Consider the following 21,859-nt stretch of genomic DNA (forward strand, 5'->3'; position numbering starts at 1 on the left):
CCGGCCAATCCTCAGGTCTTGGCAGCCTTTTCTTATCTACGAGCCGAACTCGTGGAGTCGCAGCGAGCGGTGACTCGTTCCTCTTTTCTTTTAGATTCCTACCAATGCGCTTCGTTCGCCCGGCTCGCTTCTTCGAATGGACAAAGCCCTCTTCCAGCTTAGCCAGCCTCATTGCGCTATTGAGTGAGAGTGATGTTGCATTGGAAGGATCCGGAGCGGTCAGGGGTTTCCGGGGGATCCGGGGCGAGAGGGAGTGAGCGGGGATGAGGTGCGTCAACATAAGCGGGATGGTTATCTCGTAGCCGTACGCGAGTGTCGACGCATCTGCATCTGGGCCTTCTTCATGCGCACCGAACAAAAATGTCCGCGTTGGATGATAAGCTCGCGCGCATCAGCCAATCACAGCGCTGCATTCTTATCACCCTTGAAACCCCCCCTTGACCCTCTGCCGCCAATTTGTCCCGGCTTTGGTCATGCTAGCCATGTCCGTCAAGGACCGCCGACACCCCGCACTTACCGACTCTCGCGGTCTTGGCGTCTCCCCACTCCAAACCGCAGAAAGGCCTTGATGCACGCTCGTTGCAACGTGAGATTGTGCAGCTGAAGTGGGTGCGAAAGGGTGTAGAGCGGAGGAGGAGAGCTGGGCGAGTGCGCTTTTATCGTACGAGAGGGAGCAAACCGCCGGCCCAGATAAGCGACCGCCAAGCCGTCACTTTTTTGATTTCTCGCCAGACCAACACCCCGCAAGCTCCCCCCAGCCGTACAAGCAGCTCAGCCATCCTAAGGATGCGAGAGATCCAGGCGTACGAGAAGTGCACAAGGGCGATGCTCATGTAGACGCAGGATACGTCGGGGAAAAGGGAAGCAACGACATACTTGCGCCCCCAACGTTGCAGATTCATGCATGTGGCAAAACTGACATCATCCATAGAAGAGCAGCATGCTCAAAGTATAGTTTGAGATCCGGAGACAAGATGTTTCGGCAAGGGCAAGTGGGGAATATGTCTACGCAAAGTCTCCGAAACGTCCAGCATGACCAAGGGGCATGAACGTGCACAAGCCCCACCTGGGTTGCACGGCGGAGAAGCGGCTGTGGAGCGGCTTATCGAGTGCCGATGCCGGGACGCCACGCTGGCTGATAGGAGAATTACCATCCGGCCCGCATGACGCTTCCCCCATCGCTCTGTTCCGGCCTCATCAGCGCGGGGTAGGACAGATAAGCCTGCGTTTCCATTTACCGCCTGCTCGGCCTGAGACAATAGCATGTGGCTGTCCATCTGTCCATCTGCGCGCTCGTCGGTTTGTGGGATCCCACTGTCTATCGACGCGCTTTTCTGGGGGACGCCGATTTGTTGCCGTTCCGACCAGCTGGTTTGGCCGCCAAGCGTTGTCTCGCAGCATGCACCTCATCCGCCACGCGCAATGCGCGCTCGAGCCTCTCCCGTAGCTCACCGAGCATGGCCTCTGCCTTGGCGAGGCTGCCCACGTGATGCGTGGGGACCGCCTCGCGCGCCGCCTTTTGCTGCTTGACCGCACGCTCGTCGCCGCTCTGCGAGATGAACTCGTCCTGCATCAGCTCCAGATCATCGGCTAGCGACTGGCACACCAGCTCGATCCCCTCGAGCACCTTTCGCGGAGGCACCACATCCACCAACGCTTCCACTTGGGCTGGTGACAGTATTTGCTCCCGGTCCTCGTCGGCGTCGTCGCGGTCCACGCCCGACAGCCGCCGGTTCCAGCCCGAGGCGACGTACCAGCTAAGCCGCTTGAGATGCGGGAAGCGGAACTTCTTGGGCACCTTGGTTGCGTTTTCGATTCCTACAAGTTTCCACTGGGTGGCGACGTTCCAGTCGGTGAGAAAGTTGCCGCCGACGACGAGCGTGTTCTGGGGCGTGTAGACGCAGTGAAGCCATCCGGAAGGGATGAGCATGGTCTCGCCCGGCCGAATGTCGACGCGCACAAGGCCGTGCAGATGGTCACCGAGCCAGTCAAAGTCCTGCCGCGTGCTGCTGCACCACGCCTTGTACGCCGCCAGATTGCGCGGCGTAGGCGGCGCAAACAGAAACGTCTTTTGACCCCAGATGACGTGGTAGTAGACGCTGCTGCCGGCAAAGTCAATGTGCCAGTCCGAATAGGCACCCTCGACACCCATGAGCACGTAGCGCTGAACTTTGGGCCAGCTGTTGTCCGCACACGTCGCATCGCGTCGCTCGCTCGGCCAGTCGCGCGTCACCCAGTCCAAGTCGCGCACGAACTGCGGCGCCTCGACGTACGCCTGCAAAGGTGTTCCCGTCACTTCGAGCGAGATGACGTTGAGCGTCTTCTTCTTCTTGTGCTTGGGCATCGTAAAGTACTCGGCCCACTCCGAGATGGTCCACGACGCTTTGCTCGACGACTGCGACGCAACGTCGATCACCTCGACCGGCGTGTCGTGCCCGATCAGATCCGCAATGTCGCCAATCGTCATTTCCGCAGGCGGCACCACCATGCCGGGAATCGAAGTGGGCCTGGGCACCAGCCGTGCGCCGCGCTTCTTCTTTCTCTTTGCATCGTCGTCCTCGCGCTTGACCGGCGTGGAGGCGTATGTTTCGGATGCTGGAACGAGCACCGGTTGTCGCAGCGCATGCTCGTCATGCAAGAGCCAGTCGAGCGTCCAATCGTCACCCTGCATGCGCGGGAAGCGGTCGGGCTCAAAGTCGTAGGTGTCGAGAAAGTTGCGCCACCTGCCCAGCGGGTCAGCAGGGATCCCCTCCTGGATGGCAGCATAGTCGACCTCGAGCTTGGCGCGATGCGACTTGCGGCGCGGTGGGCGTGCGACGTTGGCGAGCGGTGGGCGCGAGGTGCTGGTGCCCGAATCGAACGCCTCTTGGGATCGAGCGATGCACGGCCGGCAGTACCACTTGCTGTAGTCGTCCGGATTCTCGAGGCCGATGCAGATGCAGTGGAACCACGTCTTGCACTGTGTGCAGCAGATCCACGTCTCGCGGTCCGAGGCAGCGGCCTTGCCCGGCGTGGGTGCAGGCTCCCCTGGCGCCGGGCACGCCGCACAGTCGAGCTCGGACTCGTCTACGGGCTGAGCACGCGGCTTCTTCTGCTTGGGCTGTGCCGGTGTGCTTGTACTGGCTGATGTGGTTGTGGTGGTTGGAGACTGGGCCCTCTTGCGCGGACTCGTGCGGAGCGAACGAGGCGCCACCTCGCCATCGAGCGGCGGAGGCGTCGCTGCGATTGTCATGGTGTACCCGCCTCTCTGCCAAGAGATTGAGCAGTCTGTGCAGGCAGGCGGTGGGGTCGTCGAAGCTGACGAGGCGTGTCGAGATGATGGATGAAGGGCTAGAAGAAGCAGCCCCTGCAGGGCCATGCGGGACACTTTTTCAGTGTGGCACTCGACTCGACTCGCGCGCTTCGGAAGCCGGGTGTCACGAGACCTCGATGCCTCCAGCCCACAGCGCCACGGAAGATCGCCGCTGCTCTGCCTCAAACAGCAGCAGGCAAGTCAGTCGAAATCGCCGGAACATGGCGCAGCAGAACCCTGCATTTCCCCTCCCTCCGCTGCGCCGAAAAAGAGAAAAAAAGGCAAAAAAAAAAGGCGAGATGTGAGCAATGTTAGCCCGCTTCAGCGAACAAATGTTTGAAATAAAGCACATTTTTCACACCTAGCGTCTGGAACCGGTGACGTTGTGGCGTCCTTTTGGCTTTTTGGGCTTCCAAAAGAAGCGTGACTCTGGGCGCTGAGTCGCGGGCGGTGAAGACGCGCGGACCACGCTCCGAATCCAGCTGGGAGGCAAGGAACAACACTCGAAGCAAGAGCTGAGCTTGGGCCGCCTCGAAACGCCAAAGTCACCACCCTCGACGGGCACCAGCTTGGCTCTGCACCTCCATCTCCTGCCATCCACCACTTCAACCATGGCAGCGCGCAACGCAGACAAGCCCAGGGCAAGCGGGCGCGCGTCCATCCCCACGCCGCCCGTCAAGTTTGCCCTCGATGACCGCTATTCGCAAGGAAAGCACGCCGTCGTCACCAAGCCCAAGCCCAAGCGCTCCGGTGGCTTCTCCGGCTGGCTCTTCTGGTTCGGCACTCGCGTCACCGTCTTCTACCTCATCTATGCCGCGCTCTGGACCTGCCCTTCGCGCCCGTTTGCATTCGACTACTCGGCCAAGGATCCACGACCCGTCTGCCGCAACTTGGCGCAGGCTCATGATCAACTGACTCCCATCGTCAAGCCGTACTGGAACCTCGCCCAGCAAAAGGTGCAGCCGTACACTGACCCCGTCGTGCGCGCCGTCGCTCCCTGGGCCACGCGCCTCCACAAGGTCTCCCGCCCCGTCTATCGCGAGGCCAACAAGCGCGGCCGCCTCATCTGGAAGAAGCGCATCGACCCCGCGCGTCGACGCGCCCTCAAGGACATCAACAAGCGCATCGACCCCTACGTCAAGCAGGCACACAGCTACCACAAGAAGAACGTCCAGCCGCGCATCGACACCGTCCACAAGGCCGTCAAGCCGTACCACGACATCTACAAGCGCGACGTCTCGCCGTACGTCGACCGCGCATACCAGTACAGCCTGCACTCGTCGTCCGTCTCGTACGCCTTCTACATGGACAAGGTGCACCCTCGTGCGGTCAAGGGCCTCAAGCAGATCTACAGCTTCCTCGTCAACCACGTCGACCCCGCCGTGCGCAGATTCTACAGCCTCTATGTGCGCCCGCAGCTCGAGCGCCTGCTCGCCAAGGTCTACGAGCGCAAGGCGCACTACCTCGGCTCCGACGCCATCAAGACCGCGCAGAAGGACATGAAGCACGCCGCGCACGAGGCGGACAAGCATGCCAAGCAGGCCGTCCGCGAGGCTGAGCAGCAGGCCATCAAGGCGCAGAACGACCCTTCGCTGCTCGACCGCGCCAAGCAGGCCAAGGACGCCGTCGTGGGCGGTAATACTCATGGCGAGACCGATCCCGTCAAAGTCGCCCAGCTCGACGCCGAGCTCGATGCCGAGGAGGACAAGGTCAAGGAGCTGCTCGAGGTGTGGGAGACGCGCATGTCCGAGCTCATCGAAAAGGAGTACAAGCTCGCCGTCGACCGCATCGCCGACCTGCGCAACCGACGCCTTGCCGACCTGCCCGACCGCTTTGGCCTGGTCAACGAGGCCTTCGTCGAGGACACCGTCGCGCTCCTCCTCAACCGTGTCGAACGCGGTGCGCGCAAGATCTCCAACGGCTCCGGCGACGTGACCAGCAAGGTCGAGGCGGGCAACAGGCTCGTGGACCAGCAGCTCACGCGCTTCGACGAGGCGGCGCAGGAGACCAAGTCGCAGATCGCCGCGTTCTACGAGGAGCTGCTGCAGCAGGAGACGCAGGCCATCGACACGAGCAGTGCCGAGGTGCGTCGCTTCGCCGGCGCGGCCAAGGAGGCGTACGACGAGATCATGCGCGACGCCAAGTTCGCGGTCACCATGGACGAGTGGCAGGGCTGGGACGTGGGTGTGCGCAAGCGCGCCACGCTCTTCACCGAGGAGCTTGCTGCGGTGCAGCGCGGCACGAAGCGGGTCAGCACCGCCTCGGGCGCGGTGGATCTGAGCAACGAGGCGCCCGACGTGCAGAAGGAGATCAACGCGCTCCGTGCGTGGACGGATAAGCTGCACGGTGCGGCGCGCAGGGAGCTGGTGGCGTACGGCGACTCGGCACTGGCGCAGCTCGCGGGCGGCGGGGTGGTGGCCAAGATCTCGGACGTCACCGACAGGCTGGCGGAGCAGGCGAGTCGCATCAGCACCGACGCGGCCGCTGGCATGGTCGGTGCCGTTGGCGCAGCGCGCGCCAGGTTGGGGCTGGGGGAGCCCGCAGCGGACGGGTACGTGGCGCGCGCCAAGGCGTACGTCGCCGCGGGCACGGGCTCGGGGTCGTCGTTCGACGACTATGTTAGCAGCCTCAGTGCGGGCGCGGGCGCGGTGGCTAGCTCGGCATCGTCGCTCGCGGGCCAGGCGAGCAGCAGCGTGGCTTCTGCCGTCGACACGTCGTCCGCGGCGTCGGCGTACGAGGCCGCTTCGTCTGCGGTCGCAGGTGCCGCGAGCGCTGTAGCCTCCAACGCGCAGGCTGTGGCTTCGTCGGCATCGGGCGCGGTGGGCGGCGCGGTATCGCAGGCCTCGGTGGCAGCGAGCCGAGCCAGTCGCAGTGCAGCTTCGGCGGTGGGTGCTTCTCCCACGCCCGAGTCGGTCGCGGACTACATCGATGCCGTCACAGCCGGTGTGGGCGCAGCCGTTGACAGTGCGGTGAGTGGTGTGGCGGCGGTCTCGTCGGGTGCGTCGTCGCTTGCATCCCAAGCGAGCCGCAGTGTTGCCTCGGCCGCCGGTGCAACGCCCGAGTCGGTGGCGGACTACGTCGAGGCTGCGCGCGATCACGTCGTTGCGGCGGGCGGAAAGGCGGCCGAGGCAGCGCAAGGCGGTGTGTCGAGTGCAGGCGTGGTGTATGCGTCGGGATCGTCGCTCGCTTCCGCCGCGTCTCGATCGGCTGCATCGGCGGTGGGTGCATCCCCCTCGCCGGAAACGCTGCAGGACCGTATTGACGACGCGCGCGATGGCGTGAACAGCGTTGTTGACGCCGTCACCTCGAGTGCAGGCGTGGTGTATGCCTCGGCTTCGTCGCTCGCCAGCGCAGCTAGCCGTAGCGCCGCATCCGCCGTCGGCGCATCGCCTACACCGGAAACCCTCGCCGACTATGTCGACGACGCCACCGATGCCGCCGACAAGATCGCTCAAAAGGCTCAGGGCGCTGTCAGCAAGGCCGCGGCTCAGCTTCATGTTGAGCTGTAAGCCGAAAATTTTCGCACAACAATGGAAGGTTCGAAAGCATGTTTAGGTTGCGCAGTGTGGGAAAAGGTGAGTTTAGGTGAGGGAAGGTTGGATGGTGGGTTGAGGTTGGGGTTGCGGCTGTTGCTGTTGTTGTTGGTGGTCGAGCATGTGTCGGAGGACGGTGACTGATCCAGTTTCAAGAGGCTGTTGGGGCGTCGTTTCTTGGTCACGGTACGCTTTGAGCAAATCCGTATTGCGCAGCAAGGCTTTGCGTTTGAGAGCTTTGATCTGGTCGAATTGGAGCACGACTCTTTCGGTCGGCATGACCGCCGGGTCGATGCGCGAGAGGTGGTGCACCATGGATGCTTCCAGGCGTTCCCAGACACGCGCGGGTGCATCGACACGCGCCAGGGTGCGGATCAAAACGTCCAAGCGTCGGTCTACGAATCGGTCCATTCCAACACCGTTGCGCCTGCGTCCACCTGTGAGACAGACGCGCACGACGCTGTCCAGCACGACCTTGTCCCGAAAGAGAAACGCAAATCGACGTCGTGCTCGTCGATCTTCGTGCGAATTGCGCTCCTCGTAGTGCGTCAGGTTGATGTCGAGGATCGTAAAGGCGTCCTTCATAGTGCGCCATGGATTCTTGAATGCATACGTCCCTCCAACCGCCAGATGCTCCACTGCCTCACCAGACACGGGTGAGAGTGTCTCGGGATCGGTTCGCTGACTGTGAGCGATAGCATCCTCGCGCCATGCTCCAATCCACCTTCGCCACAGCCGAAGGATGGTGGTCGAGGGTTGCCAAGCATCGTCGCTCGACTTTGGCTTGAAGTTGGGCGGTCGCTGAACACCTGTCCACACCTCGTGAAAGTCGGTACTGCTACAGCCGAATGCGATGCGCAGTACGGCGAGCGCCTCATCCGCATCGGATGTGAAAGGCCGACGTCGCATCGCTGCCGAAAACAGCGCTACGACGGAGCTGCGTTGTTTGATGAGCAGATCCCTCGCGCTCGGTGTGGATGGCTGGAGCGGTTTGATCGCAAACAGCTCGCGGAGCAGTTCGTTTCCCGTCCTCATGTCGCCCAAAGCAGCCGCAAGACGCAGACGCAGGAAGAGCTCGGTGAGTCGCCATTCGTCGACATGCTTGCGGTCGTGCATGCCGACGATCCTCCTGGTGCGCGGACGCTTCCTCGTTTGAAGCTCGTGCATCAGCGTGCTTATGCGGCGAGGCGGCTGCAAACGCGAGCGTCCTTGTGTGCGGAGATGCGACATTGCATCGATCTCGGCCTGCACAATAGCACCAAACAGCCGAGGCGGAGTGGCCAATTCGGCGCCCGAATCTATGGAGCGCGCCGCAATGGCACGAACCACCTGCAACATGCCGGCTACCTGGTCGCGCGACAAGGACGCAACGCCGTGGGTGCGCAACGGCGCACTGAACGAGTGTACGATGGTGGCAAGAAACGTGTCGTCCATCGCAATGTCGCGCTCGTCCATCCGACGCTTGAGCACGAGCAGTTGCTGCTGCAGATACTCGAGGTTGTTCGCGATGCATTTGGGGTCTGCGTGATCCGACCGCGCCCACACCTTCTGACAGAGCGCGATGAACTTGAACTGAAACTTGCGAATGTCGGTGTCGAGGGCATGCTTCTGCAGCAGCTCGAAGCATTTCTGCGTGCGGTCAAAGTCGCCGAGTTCGGAAAAAGCGATCATGAGGCGTCGCAGGGTGCGCGAAAGATGGTCGCGGTCCGAGAGGCTGAGTTGGGCGTTGGCCGCGGGGGCAGACGCGAGGCGGTCGTCGATCATGCTGAGTAGCAGTTTGAGCGTCGTTCTGGCCGCTTCGGCGCGCGCATAGCCAGCGAGTTCGCACAGGAAGGCCGGAGAGAGGGAAGTGACATGAGCAGCTTGGACTATGGCCTGCAGCGTACGGATGACGGTCCAGCTCGCGGCTTGCACGTCGTGCTTGCCGCTGGCTTTGGTGATGCTGAATGCGGTGCTGAACAGACTGAGCACAAAGTGCTCGTTGCATGGAAGCTTGCACGACCACGATTCGTCCGGAGGCGTGCGCTTCTTGTGCAGACGTTTAGCATGGCGTCGTTCTTGCGCAAGAAGCGGATGTTTGTAGATCCGATCGGCTGCTCGATTGATGTCTTGCTCGTCCCGGGCGGCTTCGAGTGGGGCCATGGCGCTGGCCAAACCGATGGTGGAGGCTTCGGTGTCGAAGAACGAGCTGAAGTCGGTCTGGTCTGGAATGTCCGTTGCTGCCTCGAGCGACTGAGTTGACCGTGTCGTGATAGGGACAGTCTGAGGGGCCGTGTACTCTATGGAGAAGGGTCTGGCTGCAGACGTTGAGGCATATTGCCTGCGATGGCGGGCGGGGCCCTGCGACAGTGCCGGGGCGAGGAAGTCGGGCACACCTGCCGACAGCGCCGAGCTGGAGCCAACAAACGGCCTTGAGGCCAGTCTAGATCCAGACAGCTGCGTTTCAGCTGCTCCAAGGCGGCCAAGCGGCGACAGCGAGCTCTGCCATCGTCGAAACGCCATGGTCGCACTTGACCCCAATGCAGCTGCGAGCGCGGTGACTTGCCACCTTGGCACTTTCCGTATGGAGAGAGGATGCTATGTTTCCACCATCGATGGTTAAGAGCGGTGCAAAGATGAGTGGAGCAATTGGAGTGCGTTTGGAGCAGGCAAGAAGAGCCTGGAAGAGTGGGAGCGGCTCGAGTGAGTGCATGTGTGAGGCGTGGCCAGGCTCGGGACTCGGACTTCTGACCCGCCCAAGTCACGTGTGATGGCTCTGTGAGAGAGAGAGAGAGAGAGAGAGAGAGAGAGAGAGAGAGAGAGAGAGAGAGAGAGAGAGAGAGAGAGAGAGAGAGAGAGAGAGAGAGAGAGAGAGAGCAGAGGCCTTCGAAATTTCTTCGCTGCTGCGTCGCGCTGCTTTTTTTTTCGACTCTGCCAGATTTCGGCCAGGCCGAAAAAAATCCCCAAAGCTCAGCGGCGGCTGCACCCTGAAGTCACATTTTGCTGCCTCTTTCGGCTTCTCTTCTGCCATCACCCTATCAACAGGCCAATCCATCCACTCAGCCTTTTCTTCAGCATCAAGAAGCGAAGAGGCTCCTGGTCAACGGCTGCATGCCGCAGTAGCTTGAGCCTCGTCAATCTCCTACGCTCGATTCAGGGTCGGTCGTGGCTTTCCCTGCACAATGGCGTCCGCCTCCTCCTCTGCAGTCGCAGAGGGATCCACAAAGAGAAAGAAGGGCGGCTCCGCACCTCATCTCAAGTCACGTTCCAAGAACGCCCGTAAGCTCAAGAGGCAGGCCGAGGATGCAGAGATCACCCAGCTCGAGCAGGGCGCAACCTCGTTCGTCGAGCCGCCCAACTTCAAGCAATTCGCACAGTTGCCCCTCTCGGACCGCACACGCAGAGGCCTCAAGAAGGCAGGATACACAGACATGACCGACATCCAAGCCAAGTCGCTGCCGCTTTCGCTCAAAGGCAAGGACGTGCTCGGTGCGGCGCGCACGGGCTCGGGCAAGACGCTCGCATTCTTGATACCCGTCCTCGAGATTCTCTTTCGCAGAAAATGGGGTCCTTCTGACGGCCTGGGAGCCCTGGTCATCTCGCCGACGCGAGAGCTCGCCATCCAGATCTTCGAGGTCCTCCGCAAGATCGGACCCTACCACACCTTCTCGGCCGGTCTCGTCATCGGTGGCAAGGATGTCAAGCAGGAAAAGGACCGTCTTTCGCGCATGAACATCCTAGTCGCCACTCCCGGTCGCCTGTTGCAGCACATGGATCAGACGCTTGGATTCGACACCTCCAACCTCCAGATCCTCGTCCTCGACGAAGCCGATCGCATCCTCGACATGGGCTTCTCGCGCACCTTGAACGCCATCGTCGAGAACCTGCCGCGCGACCGCCAGACCATGCTCTTCTCGGCCACGCAGACCAAGCGCGTCAAGGACCTGGCGCGCCTCTCGCTTCAGAACCCCGAGTACGTCGCTGTCCGTGAGCCCGAAAACGAGGGATCCACGCCCAAGGGTCTCGAGCAGCACTACATGCTCATCGAGCTCGAAAAGAAGCTCGATCTGCTCTTCTCCTTCATCCGCACCCACACCAAGTGCAAGGCGCTCGTCTTTATGAGCTCGTGCCGCCAGGTGCAGTTCGTCCACGAGACCTTCTGCAAGCTGCGTCCCGGTATCAGCCTCATGGCGTTGCACGGCAAGCAGAAGCAGGCCAAGCGCCTGCAGATCTTTACGCAGTTCACCAAGACGCAGCATGCCATGCTCTTTGCCACCGACATTGCTGCGCGTGGTCTCGACTTCCCCGCCGTCGACTGGGTCATCCAGCTCGACGTGCCCGAAGACGTCGACACCTACATCCACCGCGTCGGTAGAACCGCCCGCTACACGGCCAAGGGCAACAGTCTGCTCTTTGTGCTTCCCAGCGAAGAGAAGGGCATGCTCGAGGCGCTCGCCACCAAAAACATCCCCATCGGTCGCATCAAGCCCAAGGAGAGCAAGACGCAGAGCATCCAGAACCAGCTGCAGGCCTTCGCCTTCCAAGAGCCGCAGATCAAGCATCTCGCACAGAAGGCGTTCGTCTCGTACGTGCGCTCGATCCACCTGCAGAAGAACAAGGACATCTTTGACGTCACGGCGCTTCCGCTCGAGCCGTTTGCTGCGGCGCTCGGTTTGCCCGGTGCACCCAAGGTCAAGTTCGTCAAGGAGGCCGCCAAGGCCAAGAAGGCGGCAGCGTACAAGGCGGCCCAATCGCAGGGCGATGCGCCAGGAGACGAGCAGGACAGCGACGAAGAGGCGGACAAGGCGACCAAGGTGCGCACCAAGTACGACCGCATGTTTGAGCGCAAGAACCAAGACATCCTCAGCGAGCACTACGCCAAGCTCATCGCCGACGACGACGACGATGACGACGATGACGATGCCTCGTCCACCGGCAAGCGTACGGGCGGCAGCGATGACGACTCGGACTCAGATGGGTCCTCCCAAAGCGACTCGGACGACGACGAGAAGGAGACCCGATACGGTCGAGCCGGTGCTGGGCGCAAGGAGGATCGCCTGGTGGGCAGCGATACATCGGACTCGGAAGAGGATGACTCGGACGACGAGGCGAGCGCAGTCGCAGCTGCATCCAAGTCGAAACGAGCCGGTCTTGCAGCTGCAGACGAGGACGACGACTTCCTCACGCTTAAGCGCGCCGACCATGCTCTGGAGGATGTGGGCGATGCGTACAACATTGGCGGCGACGACGAGGCGATCACGATGGAGCAGGCCAAGGCGGATGCCACCGAGAACCTGTCGAAGCGCAAGCTCGCCATGGGCCAGAGCAAGAAGGCGCTGGCGCTGGCGGGCAAGCGCGGCATGGGCGAGAAGCTCATCTTTGACGACGAGGGCGAGGCGCATGCGCTGTACGAGCTTCAGGACGAAGAGGCGTTCCGAAAGCAGGGCGATGCGCGGACGCAGGCGCAGCGGTGGGAAGAGGAGGAGCGCGAGCGCATGCAGCAGGCCGATCTCAAGGACAAGGCGCTCGCCAAGGAAAAGCGCCGAGAGAAGCGCCAACGCCAGAAGGAGCGCGAAAAGGCACAAGAGCGTGGCGAGGACTCGGACTCGGACGAAGACAACGACGAAGAAGAAGATTCGGACGACGGCCGAGGCGGCCGAGCAGTCCTGGCTCTGATCGACACTCGCTCCGACGGCTACGAGACGCCCGACTTTGAGCTCTCGTCTGAGGACGAGGCAAGCGATGACGACGACGACGATGACGATGATGAGCCAGAAGCGTACGAGGCGCAACCTGCATCCAAGCGCCGCAGGACTGGCGTGTCGTCGGAGCAGGCGAGCAAGCCTTCGTCCAAGAAGAGCAAGCTGGAGCAGGAAGAGGAGCTGGCGCTGCGCCTGCTCGCTGGTGGTGTTTAAGACGACCCACCGACACGCACACACACACACACGCACACACAAGCACTTTGGTAAGTCGACTCGAAGCGCTGGTCTCGCACCGGGGTGGTCTGCTTTCGCATGATGGTACTCGTGTAATTTGCGCCTGATGGTCGTTGGCGTCCCTCCGTCTACGGATGGCGGTACAACGGGGCACGCTAGCCGGCGAGCCCTGGCGTCTTCGGCTCGATGAAACTAACACCTCTGATACACACAGCAGACGACCCCTGCAACTGCCGAAGCCAGCGCAGACAGCTCGAGAATGAGAGGTGCGCTGACGCTAACTTGCCCCTTCTTCCGCCTCGTGTCCATCCACAGATCTCACTCGATCCGTTTCAGTGTCAGTTTTTGTATTTGTACCCTATCCATGCATTTCCATCCCGCATACCACACAAGCAGTGTCGTGACGAACGAAGCAGGCCGAGAAGTGCAGTCGACAGTGAGCATGGCCGATCGAGTTGATGGTGGATGTAGAGAGATCGGGGCGGCTCGGGGGGATGCAACTCGATCGGAAATCTGATCGCAGGTTGCAGGTGAGCGAGCTGGCAGGCGTGCGCGGGCAGCTGAGAAGGCCACGTCGAAGCGAAAAGCAATGCGAGGCAACCAACAGGGGCTGCTGAGTGCAAAGCGTTGATCGCCGCGTCTCCAATTTTTGATTTTTTTGGGCAATTTGTGAGATTTATTTTCGGCCGGCTGCAGAGTGAGCACAGCGAGTCGGCTGAGGTGACCGGCTGAGTCGGAAAGGCTGACTTTGAGCTCCACTTTCTGATCTCTCTGGTGGTGCTGCTGCGCTCGGAGCTGCGGCGCGCGCATTGGCACTTTTGGGCGCGGCATTCACACACCTCTCGCTCCCACGGCCACAGCTTCGTTCCTTTCATCACCCCCACCACCACCACCACCACCACTTCCAATCCCAACCCACTCACCCATCTTTGCTGCACTTGCTCTCAAGTGTCGCATCGATAGTCGCATAGTCCTGTGCACGGCACACACAGCCAACAGATTGCACCATCGCCAACTAAACCCGTCCATGGCTCAGGCTTACAGCGAACGGTCACCATCCCACTCGCTCGCTGGCTTGCATCGCTAACGTCCCTGCATCAGCTCCTCGGCTCTCTTCTTGCACAGGTCCCGCTCTGGCATTGTTCGATCTCACGCATCGCAGCATTTAGCTCGCCACCGTCACCATCACCACCACCAATATCACCATCTCCGTCGACCCAGCTCAAGTGGTTTGCATTTTCATGCCTCCAGCGTCGTCCTAGTCGCATCTGCCCCTTCTGATCGTATCCGGCGCCGCTATTGCGTAGGTCGTGTCCACTCTCCGACCCTCCCCAGCGTGCCGTGATCGTGCCCCCGCCCCTCGCACGTTTCGAGAAACACCAGTGCGTCTAGTCAGCACGCTTCCCTGGCAGGCAGTAGTCGGTTGCACCCCTCTTTCCTTGCTCACGCCGAGCTAAACTTATCGGCACTCTCCATGCCTGTCGATCAGAGCCCGGCAAAGCTAAGCTCCCCCTCCAGATCTCGCTCCTTGGCTCGCAATTCCACCGCCCCGACCATACCGAACCCACCCACGTCCTCAATCCCCGGAACCTCCCCCACGAAACCCTCGCCCGCCACCGCCACGCCGCGAAGAAGCTCCCGAATCTCAAGCGCTGCCAGGGCGGCTGACGAATCCTCCGACTCTCGAAGCGAGACCTCCTTCTCCTCCACCACTCTCGCCTCGGCGCCCGCCACCCCCGCCACCGCCGCCTCCGCCTCGGCCTCCAACCCTTCTCCCACAAGCCGCAAGTCCCGCGTCTCTGCTGGTCCATCGCCAGCATCGTCGTCTTCCACCTTGGTGAACACGCAACCCACCCCCTCTAGGGTCGGCACCTCCGTCTCCACTTCCGACCAATCCAACCCAGCACGCCAAGCAAAGGGCAAGGCAAAAGCAAAGTCAAAGGGCAAGGGCAAAGCAAAGGCATCCCCCCTTCCATCTACCTCCTCTGCCTCCAAGTCTCAGTCGGCATCCTCGTCGTCCACCTCGGCAAAAGGGTAAGTGTCCGCCTCTCCTCCCTTGTTCCAATCGTGGCTCTACCAACTAACGTCCTCCCTCTTTCCCTTTCACCTCACAGCAAGCGCAAAGCGGACAGCTCCTCCCAATCAGCTTCCAAAAAGCCTTCGCCCACCCAGTCCGCAGGCGGCTCCAGCAACAAGCGTCCCAAACTCGATCCGCAGTCCAACGCATCCACCAGCAAACAGGCCGACAGCGCTCCTCCCACCTCGTCTCGTACCCTTCGCTCTCGTGACAAGATGACTGGCGTCGACTCCGACGGCACAGACACCCGGGCTACCACCCGATCCAAGTCGAGCCAGGCCAAGTCCTCGTCCAAGTCCAAGCGCGCTCCCACCGGCGCATCCGCCAGACCCTCGGCAGACTTCGACTGCTCCGACTCAGCCGCTCAGCAAGACGCAGACGTCCACATGTCGGACCTCGCCGATCAGTGCGACGATCACCACGACGTTGAGATGTCCGGTCACGACCACGACGACGACGACGAAGACCTTGACGCATTTGGTCATCACGACGATGGCGACGACGACGACGACGACGAGGATGACGACGAGCACGACGACGAGGACCACGACGACGGCGACGGTCTCGGCATCGGCGGCGCATCGTCGCGTTCCAATGCTCTTGGAGGCTTCGAGGACGAGGACGACGAGGATGACGGCGAAGATGACGACGATGGCCACGGCGCCGGCGTCTTCGGCCTCAACCTCAGAGCCATGGCTGGCTACATGTCGGGCCTCTCCAACCGATTCCGCAGCCTCCTCGCTTCCCTTCGCAAGGAATCCGATCCGACCGCACAGATGGTCGCGCTCCAGGACCTCTCGGAGCTGCTCAGCGTCAGCACAGAAGACACGCTCGCTGGCTACTTCCCCACCGACGCCTTCGTCAAGGAGCTCGTCTACATCCTTGGCGGTCCCAAGCCCGAACGGCACGACCTCGGCTCCAAGTCCAAGATCCAGGCCGTCGACGACGAAGACGACGGTCTCGACGACGACATGAGGGCCGCCCTCGCCACCGCCGCTGCCGCCGACATGGAGGACAGCGGCGAAAAGATGCTCCTCGCCTGTCGTTGCCTCGCCAACCTCATCGAGGCCATGCCCTACGCCGCTCATGGCGTCGTCTCGCACGGTGCCATCCCCGTCCTCACGTCCAAGCTCATGGAGATCACCTTTATCGATCTCGCCGAACAGGTGCTTCAGACGCTCGAAAAGGTCTCGCAAGACTACCCGGGTGCCATTGTCAGGGAAGGTGGCCTCTCCGCCATCCTCCAGTACCTCGACTTTTTCAACATCCACATCCAGCGCACCGCCATGACCGCCGCCGCCAACTGCTGCCGCAAGCTCACCCCCGACTCGCTCGCCTCGGTTCGAGACGTCATGCCCATCGTCCAGAACGTGCTCACCTACAGCGATCAGCGCCTCGTAGAGTCGGCTTGCAAGTGCGTCGTGCGCGTCGTCGACAGCTACCGACTCCACCCCGAGCTGCTCGAGCAACTGCTCACCGGCGAGCTCCTGGCCGCGCTCAACAACCTGCTTCTGCCCGCCTCGTCGCCGTCCAGCTCCAACACCACGCTTGGCGCCAGCACCTACACCGACGTCCTCAAGGCGCTCGGCACCGCATGCCGAAGCAGTCCGCAGCTCGCCGTCGCCCTGCTCGAGAACAACATTGTCGAGACGCTCTACCACCTGCTGACTGGCTCGCCCGCTCCCGCCGATTCTGCGTCGGTCGCCGACAAGGCCGAAGCCACAAAGCCTCACGGCATCCAGCTCGAGTCCGAGCAAGCTTCAGGCCCCGGCAGTGCGGCTGAAACCGCGGCAGTCGCTGTCGTTCCGGACGACGACGCCGCAGGTGCCAACTCCACCGTGGCAGTCGCCGACATGGCTGTCCTGCAGAACCTAGCGCAGCGACCCAAGGAGCAGATCCAGGAGGCTCTCTCGTTGGTCGGAGAGCTGCTGCCGCCTCTGCCCAGGGACGGTGTCTTTGACCCTCGTGCCTACACCGAAAAGGCGTACCTCAAGCGGACTGCAAAGCAGGGCTCTTCCGCTGCGGAAACCGCCTCGGCTGCGTCTTCTCAGACGACCAAACAGGAGCAGGCGGTTGCCGAGTCGGTTGCCCCGCGTGCCACCGATGCAGAGTCTAGTGCTGCTCCTGCGCCCGTTCGTCCCTCGTCTTCGCGCTCGAGCTCGTCGCGAAGCAAGGCGCCTCGCACCAAGTCGGACAAGGAAGTGGCGCGCGATGCGGCACAGGCCAAGCGCGTCGAGATGCTGCATCGCCGCACCGCCCTCGTCAAGCGCTTCACCCACCTGGTCCTGCCCACTTTGGTCGAGGTCTACGCCGCCAGTGTCGCCCTCCACGTCCGCCACAAGGCCATCAACGGCATCCTCAAGATCATCAGCTTCGTCGACCCGGACTCGCTTGCCGAGGCGCTCGACAATGTGCCCCTCGCCAGCTTCCTGGCCGCCATCCTCTCGTCGCGCGAGCATCCCACGCTCGCCGTCGGTGCACTTCAGATCGTCGAGCTGCTCACCGAGAAGCTGCCGTCCCTCTACACGGCTCTGCTCCGTCGCGAGGGCGTCATGTGGGAGATTGACGACATTGCGTCGCAGACTCCCTCGTCTCGACCGTCGGACAAGGCCACCTCGGCCGCTGCAAGTGCATCCACGGACACCGCTTCCAGCACCGATCCTCTGACCTTGCCGCGTTCCGGAGCTTCGCAGTCCGAATCGGGCGTGGGCGGTGCCAACATGGGCCTGTCCTCCGGCTCGAGCCTTGCGAGGCTCCTCGCCGCCGCGGCCGGGTCCGGCGCGAGCAGCGCCCAGATGGAGGCGCTTGGCCTCCGCCCAGCCTCGTCGTCGTCCTCGCCTTCTGCCTTCAACGCCCAGAGCGCGGCCGAGGCGACGGATGCAAGTATCTGGCGCGCACGTGTGCTGCGCGACAAGTTTGCTGCAGAGGCCAACTCGTCGGGAGGCGCTCGCAGCGCGGCCCAGGCCCTCGACCACATCAAGGACCTGGTCAAGCGACTGTACGCCGCCGCCGCCGACGGCAAGGAATCAGACGCGATCGATGTGCTGCAGCAGGTGGGCTCGCTCTTTTCTCGGAACGACGATCCCATCTCGAGCTTCGAGCTGCTCCGCTCCGGCCTGGTCGAGGCGCTCTATTCCTTTGCTACGCAGAGCGACGGAGGCATCGCCCTCGACCGCAGGCGCTGGCTGCTCGTTCGTACCCTCATGCAGACCGACGACAAGTCGAACCAGAACGGTGCCACCGTATTGGTGCGCAGGCTGCAGGAGGCTTTGAGCCGCTTGGAGAACGTCGACATCACGACAGCACTCAGTGCCGGCGGCGACGACGCGCGCAAGAGCCCAAGTGCCATGCTCGGTCGTCAGCTTCGCCTGCGACTGCAGGCCGAGGACGCCACCGACATTCCGCGCAGCTGCAACAACATCATCGTCACCATTCATGCCGTCGCCACCTTCCAGTCCCTCAGCGACTACCTGCGACCCAAGATTGCAGTGTCGACCGCTGCCGCTGGCTCGGGTGCTGGAGCCGGCGGATCGGCTCCGTCGCGTCTCTCGTCGGTCCTGGCAGCCTTTGCGGCAGCTACCGGCTCCGGTGGATTCCCCGAGTTGGATAGCAGCAAGGAGGCCAAGGCGTCGAGCTCTACCAACAAGGCCGCCGATAAGGAGGCGAAAGCGGGTGAGGCCGCCGGCTCTGGAAGTGGCGCAGAAGGGTCTGCTGCAGCGGACAAGGCTGAGTCCAAGTCGAAAGAGGGTGCCGGCAGCAATGACGGCAAAGATGGCGAGGCCTCTGGCTCTGCCCAAGCTGGCAAAGACGGGGAATCGGAAGCCCGTGCCGAGGCACGTGCCCTGGCCCGCCACCTGTTTGGCGATGACGAGCCGCCCGCAGAGAGCGGCGAGGGCGCAAACAAAGCCGAAGGCCCGAGCGCTGCCGACGACGAGCTGCAGTCGGATGAGGCGCTTGCGCGCTCGCTCATGGAGGGTCTGCTCCACGGTGCCGACTTTGACGACGATGAGGGTTTCTCCGATGAAGAAGGCTTCGACGAGGAGATTTTGCAGGGAGAGATCCCGGTCGACGGCGACACGGGCGCAACTGCAACCGCCGGCGATAGCGCAGACGCTGCCGACAAGACGATCAACCTCGATGTCGAGAAGGAGGGCGGCCGGATCGTGGCCAAGACTCCGGAAGGCACGCGCATCGCCACGCCCAGCAACGGCGCAGGCACGCCCAAGCCGACCGAAGCGTCCTCTTCCAGCGGCGCCGCTGCAGCCAGCTCGTCCTCGACATCCAGCCCGTCGAAGCCGTCTTCGTACGCATCCGCCTTGCAGAAGAAGCCGACCGACTGGCACCTCGAGTTCTCGCTTGGGTCCGAGAGCCTCTCGCTCGACACCACGGTCTACGGTGCCGTCCACCGATACGAGACGGCCCAGACCCGTGATGCGAGCCAGAGCTCGGTTGGAACGGGCAGCTCGCTGGCCAGCGCCGGAGGCAAGCATATCTGGAGCAACGTCTACACGGTCCGCTTCAAGAAGGTGTCCGGAGCCGAAGAGCGCGCCAAGGCCGAGTCGACTCCGGAGCCGACTTTGGCGGAGAGCGCAGCGATCGAGCTGCCTTCCTCGATCAAGGAGGATGCACCGTATGCAAAGCTGCTCCAGCTGCTCGCTGTGCTGCACTCGCTCAACATGGAGTGGCGCGAAGCGGCGCGCGCAGGTGTTGCTGGCGGTGTGTCGGATGCAGGCGACGAGGTCCCCGCGACTTCGGCGCGAGCGCTGGCCGAGTCGGCATTCGTCAACAACAAGCTGACCGCCAAGCTCAACCGGCAACTCGAGGAGCCGCTCATTGTTGCCTCGGCATGCCTGCCGGCGTGGTCGACGGACCTGCCGCGACACTTTCCGTTCCTGTTCCCCTTCGAGGCGCGGTTCGCGTTCCTGCAGTCGACGTCGTTTGGATATGCGCGACTGCTGACGCGATGGCAGGCGCTGCACAGCCGCAACCAAGACGCCGGCAGCAGCGCCTCGCGCCTCGACGACTCGTTTGGCTTCCTGGGCCGGCTGCAGCGCCAGAAGGTGCGCATCTCGCGCGCCAACCTGCTGGCGTCGGCGTTCAAGGTGTTTGAGCTGTACGGCTCCAACTCGTCGGTGCTCGAGGTCGAGTACTTTGAAGAGGTGGGCACGGGACTCGGACCGACGCTCGAGTTCTACTCGCTCGTGTCCAAGGAGTTTGCACGCCGCGATCTGGAGCTGTGGCGCGACAGCCGCGCCGGCGGCACGGCCGAGGACGGCAGCGCCTATGTGTTCAGTCCGCAGGGCCTGTTCCCGGCGCCTCTGATCACGGCTCAAGGCGACGAAGGCAAGACGACGACGACGGCGACAGCGGCGACGACGGGCAGTGCAAACGGCGAGGGCGGATCCAGCTCGGTGTCGAAGCGGCTGCAGGCGTTCCGCATCCTGGGCCAATTTGTGGCCAAGGCGCTGCTGGACTCTCGCATCATCGACTGCAACTTTTCGGCGGTGTTCATGCGTGCGGCGCTGAACCAGCACGTGGCGCCGACGCTGGCGACTCTGTCGGCGGTGGATGCGACGCTGGCGCGCTCGCTGGCATCGCTGCGCGAGATGAAGCCGGACGAGGTGGAGGCGGTGGGCCTCGACTTTACGCTGCCCGGCTACGAGGCGATCGAGCTGCATCCGGGTGGACGCGACGAGTCGGTGACGGGCGCCAACGTGGAGCAGTACGTTTCGGAGGTGCTGGACATGACGCTGCAGCGTGGCATCCGACCGGCGGTGCGCGCGTTCCGTCAGGGCTTCAACCTCATCTTTCCGATCTCGGCCATGTCGAGCTTCACGGCGGACGAGCTGGTGATGCTGTTTGGCAACACCGACGAGGACTGGAGCGAGTCGACGCTGGTGGCGAGCATCAAGCCGGACCACGGCCTCAATGCGGATTCGGCGAGCTTCCGCGACATTGTGGCGATCATGGCGTCGTTTGGAGCGGACGAGCGGCGCGAGTTCCTGCAGTGGCTCACGGGCTCGCCCAAGCTGCCCATCGGTGGGTTTGCAGGTCTGCATCCGCAGCTGACGATCGTCAAGCGTCCGCACGAGGCGCCGCTCACGCCGGACGATTATCTGCCGAGCGTGATGACGTGCGTCAACTATCTCAAGATGCCCAGCTACTCGTCGCGCGACAAGATGCGCCAGCGCCTCCATACCGCCATGAAGGAGGGTTCCACCAGTTTCCACCTGTCGTAGTCTTGCTCTTTGCATCCAGTTTTCGAAGTTTCGGTTTTCAATGGTTTTCGAAGTCTTACAGTCAATGTAAGGCATGCATGTTTCTCACACGGGCTTGGTAGTGGTCAAGATGGTTTGTGGCTGCGGTTGGTGAGAGCGAGGTGGATGCGTTGTGTGAGGGCGGAGACGGACATGCTAAGTGGATTTTCCTTTTCCTTTGTGTTTTTTTTTCGGACTTTTTTTTTTTGGTGTGCACTTTCTCACTGAGCTGCGTGGCTGGGGCAGAGAACAAATTGATTCCAAATTTCGCTTTTTCTTTTCGGTCCTTTTTTGGCCAATTTTTTGGTTGGCTTGGTTCGACCCCACATCGCCGTGGCCGTCGATTCGATTACTGGCCCGCCCCCAGCCTGACTCTCACCAGAATCGCCGATGCACTTGGTGTGAACCTCGCTGAAGCATTCCCCTAGTCTTTTCAAGTCAGTAGTTGCGCTGCCGCTCAACGTGTGCTGCCACGCAACTCCTCCCCTTCTCTTTTTGTCTTTTTTTTTCCGGTTTTGCCGTTTTTTGCTCTTGGTTCTGGCCGACGTCGCTGTGTGCAGCCGACCTCTTCTGCTTTTCTCTCTTATCCATTTTCCACACTTTCTTTGGGGCTGCTTCCAACATCGCCGTCTGCTCTCGCATTGCTCTTTTTTTTACGCCGGTTTGCCAATTTTGTGTCCTTGGTTCGGTCTGAGAACGCCGTGTGCTGCCGCTTTTTCCACTGTGCTGGTTTCGAGCAGAGAAGTATTTAGTTGGATTTTGCTTTTCTTTTCTCTCTTTTTTTT

At 62.1% G+C, this 21,859-nt stretch overlaps 5 protein-coding genes across 5 annotated transcripts; 3 read left to right on the top strand and 2 right to left on the bottom strand.

Annotated features, from left to right (window-relative positions):
• Positions 1-1,318: 1,318 nt before the first annotated feature.
• On the bottom strand, positions 1,319-3,232 carry PAN0_013d4776 (jumonji protein; the record flags this gene model as incomplete). Its single annotated transcript, XM_014799904.1, has 1 exon — positions 1,319-3,232. One exon carries the CDS (start codon positions 3,230-3,232, stop codon positions 1,319-1,321), a length of 1,914 nt encoding a protein of 637 aa, XP_014655390.1.
• Positions 3,233-3,903: 671 nt separating this feature from the next.
• PAN0_013c4777 (uncharacterized protein) lies at positions 3,904-6,801 on the top strand (the record flags this gene model as incomplete). Its single annotated transcript, XM_014799905.1, has 1 exon — positions 3,904-6,801. The coding sequence occupies one exon, from the start codon at positions 3,904-3,906 to the stop codon at positions 6,799-6,801; it is 2,898 nt and encodes a 965-aa protein (XP_014655391.1).
• A 72-nt stretch (positions 6,802-6,873) lies between these two features.
• Positions 6,874-9,327, bottom strand: PAN0_013d4778 (uncharacterized protein; the record flags this gene model as incomplete). The annotated part of the gene is made up of 1 exon (XM_014799906.1): positions 6,874-9,327. The coding sequence occupies one exon, from the start codon at positions 9,325-9,327 to the stop codon at positions 6,874-6,876; it is 2,454 nt and encodes an 817-aa protein (XP_014655392.1).
• Positions 9,328-9,986: 659 nt separating this feature from the next.
• PAN0_013c4779 (DEAD-domain-containing protein) lies at positions 9,987-12,719 on the top strand (the record flags this gene model as incomplete). Its single annotated transcript, XM_014799907.1, has 1 exon — positions 9,987-12,719. One exon carries the CDS (start codon positions 9,987-9,989, stop codon positions 12,717-12,719), a length of 2,733 nt encoding a protein of 910 aa, XP_014655393.1.
• A 1,495-nt stretch (positions 12,720-14,214) lies between these two features.
• PAN0_013c4780 (ubiquitin-protein ligase) lies at positions 14,215-21,056 on the top strand (the record flags this gene model as incomplete). The annotated part of the gene is made up of 2 exons (XM_014799908.1): positions 14,215-14,774; positions 14,855-21,056. The coding sequence occupies 2 exons, from the start codon at positions 14,215-14,217 to the stop codon at positions 21,054-21,056; spliced, it is 6,762 nt and encodes a 2,253-aa protein (XP_014655394.1).
• Between the last annotated feature and the right edge of the window lie 803 nt (positions 21,057-21,859).

Source organism: Moesziomyces antarcticus (assembly GCF_000747765.1).
Source record: "Moesziomyces antarcticus DNA, scaffold: scaffold_v10013, strain JCM 10317, whole genome shotgun sequence".
Taxonomy (NCBI): Eukaryota; Fungi; Basidiomycota; class Ustilaginomycetes; order Ustilaginales; family Ustilaginaceae; genus Moesziomyces; species Moesziomyces antarcticus.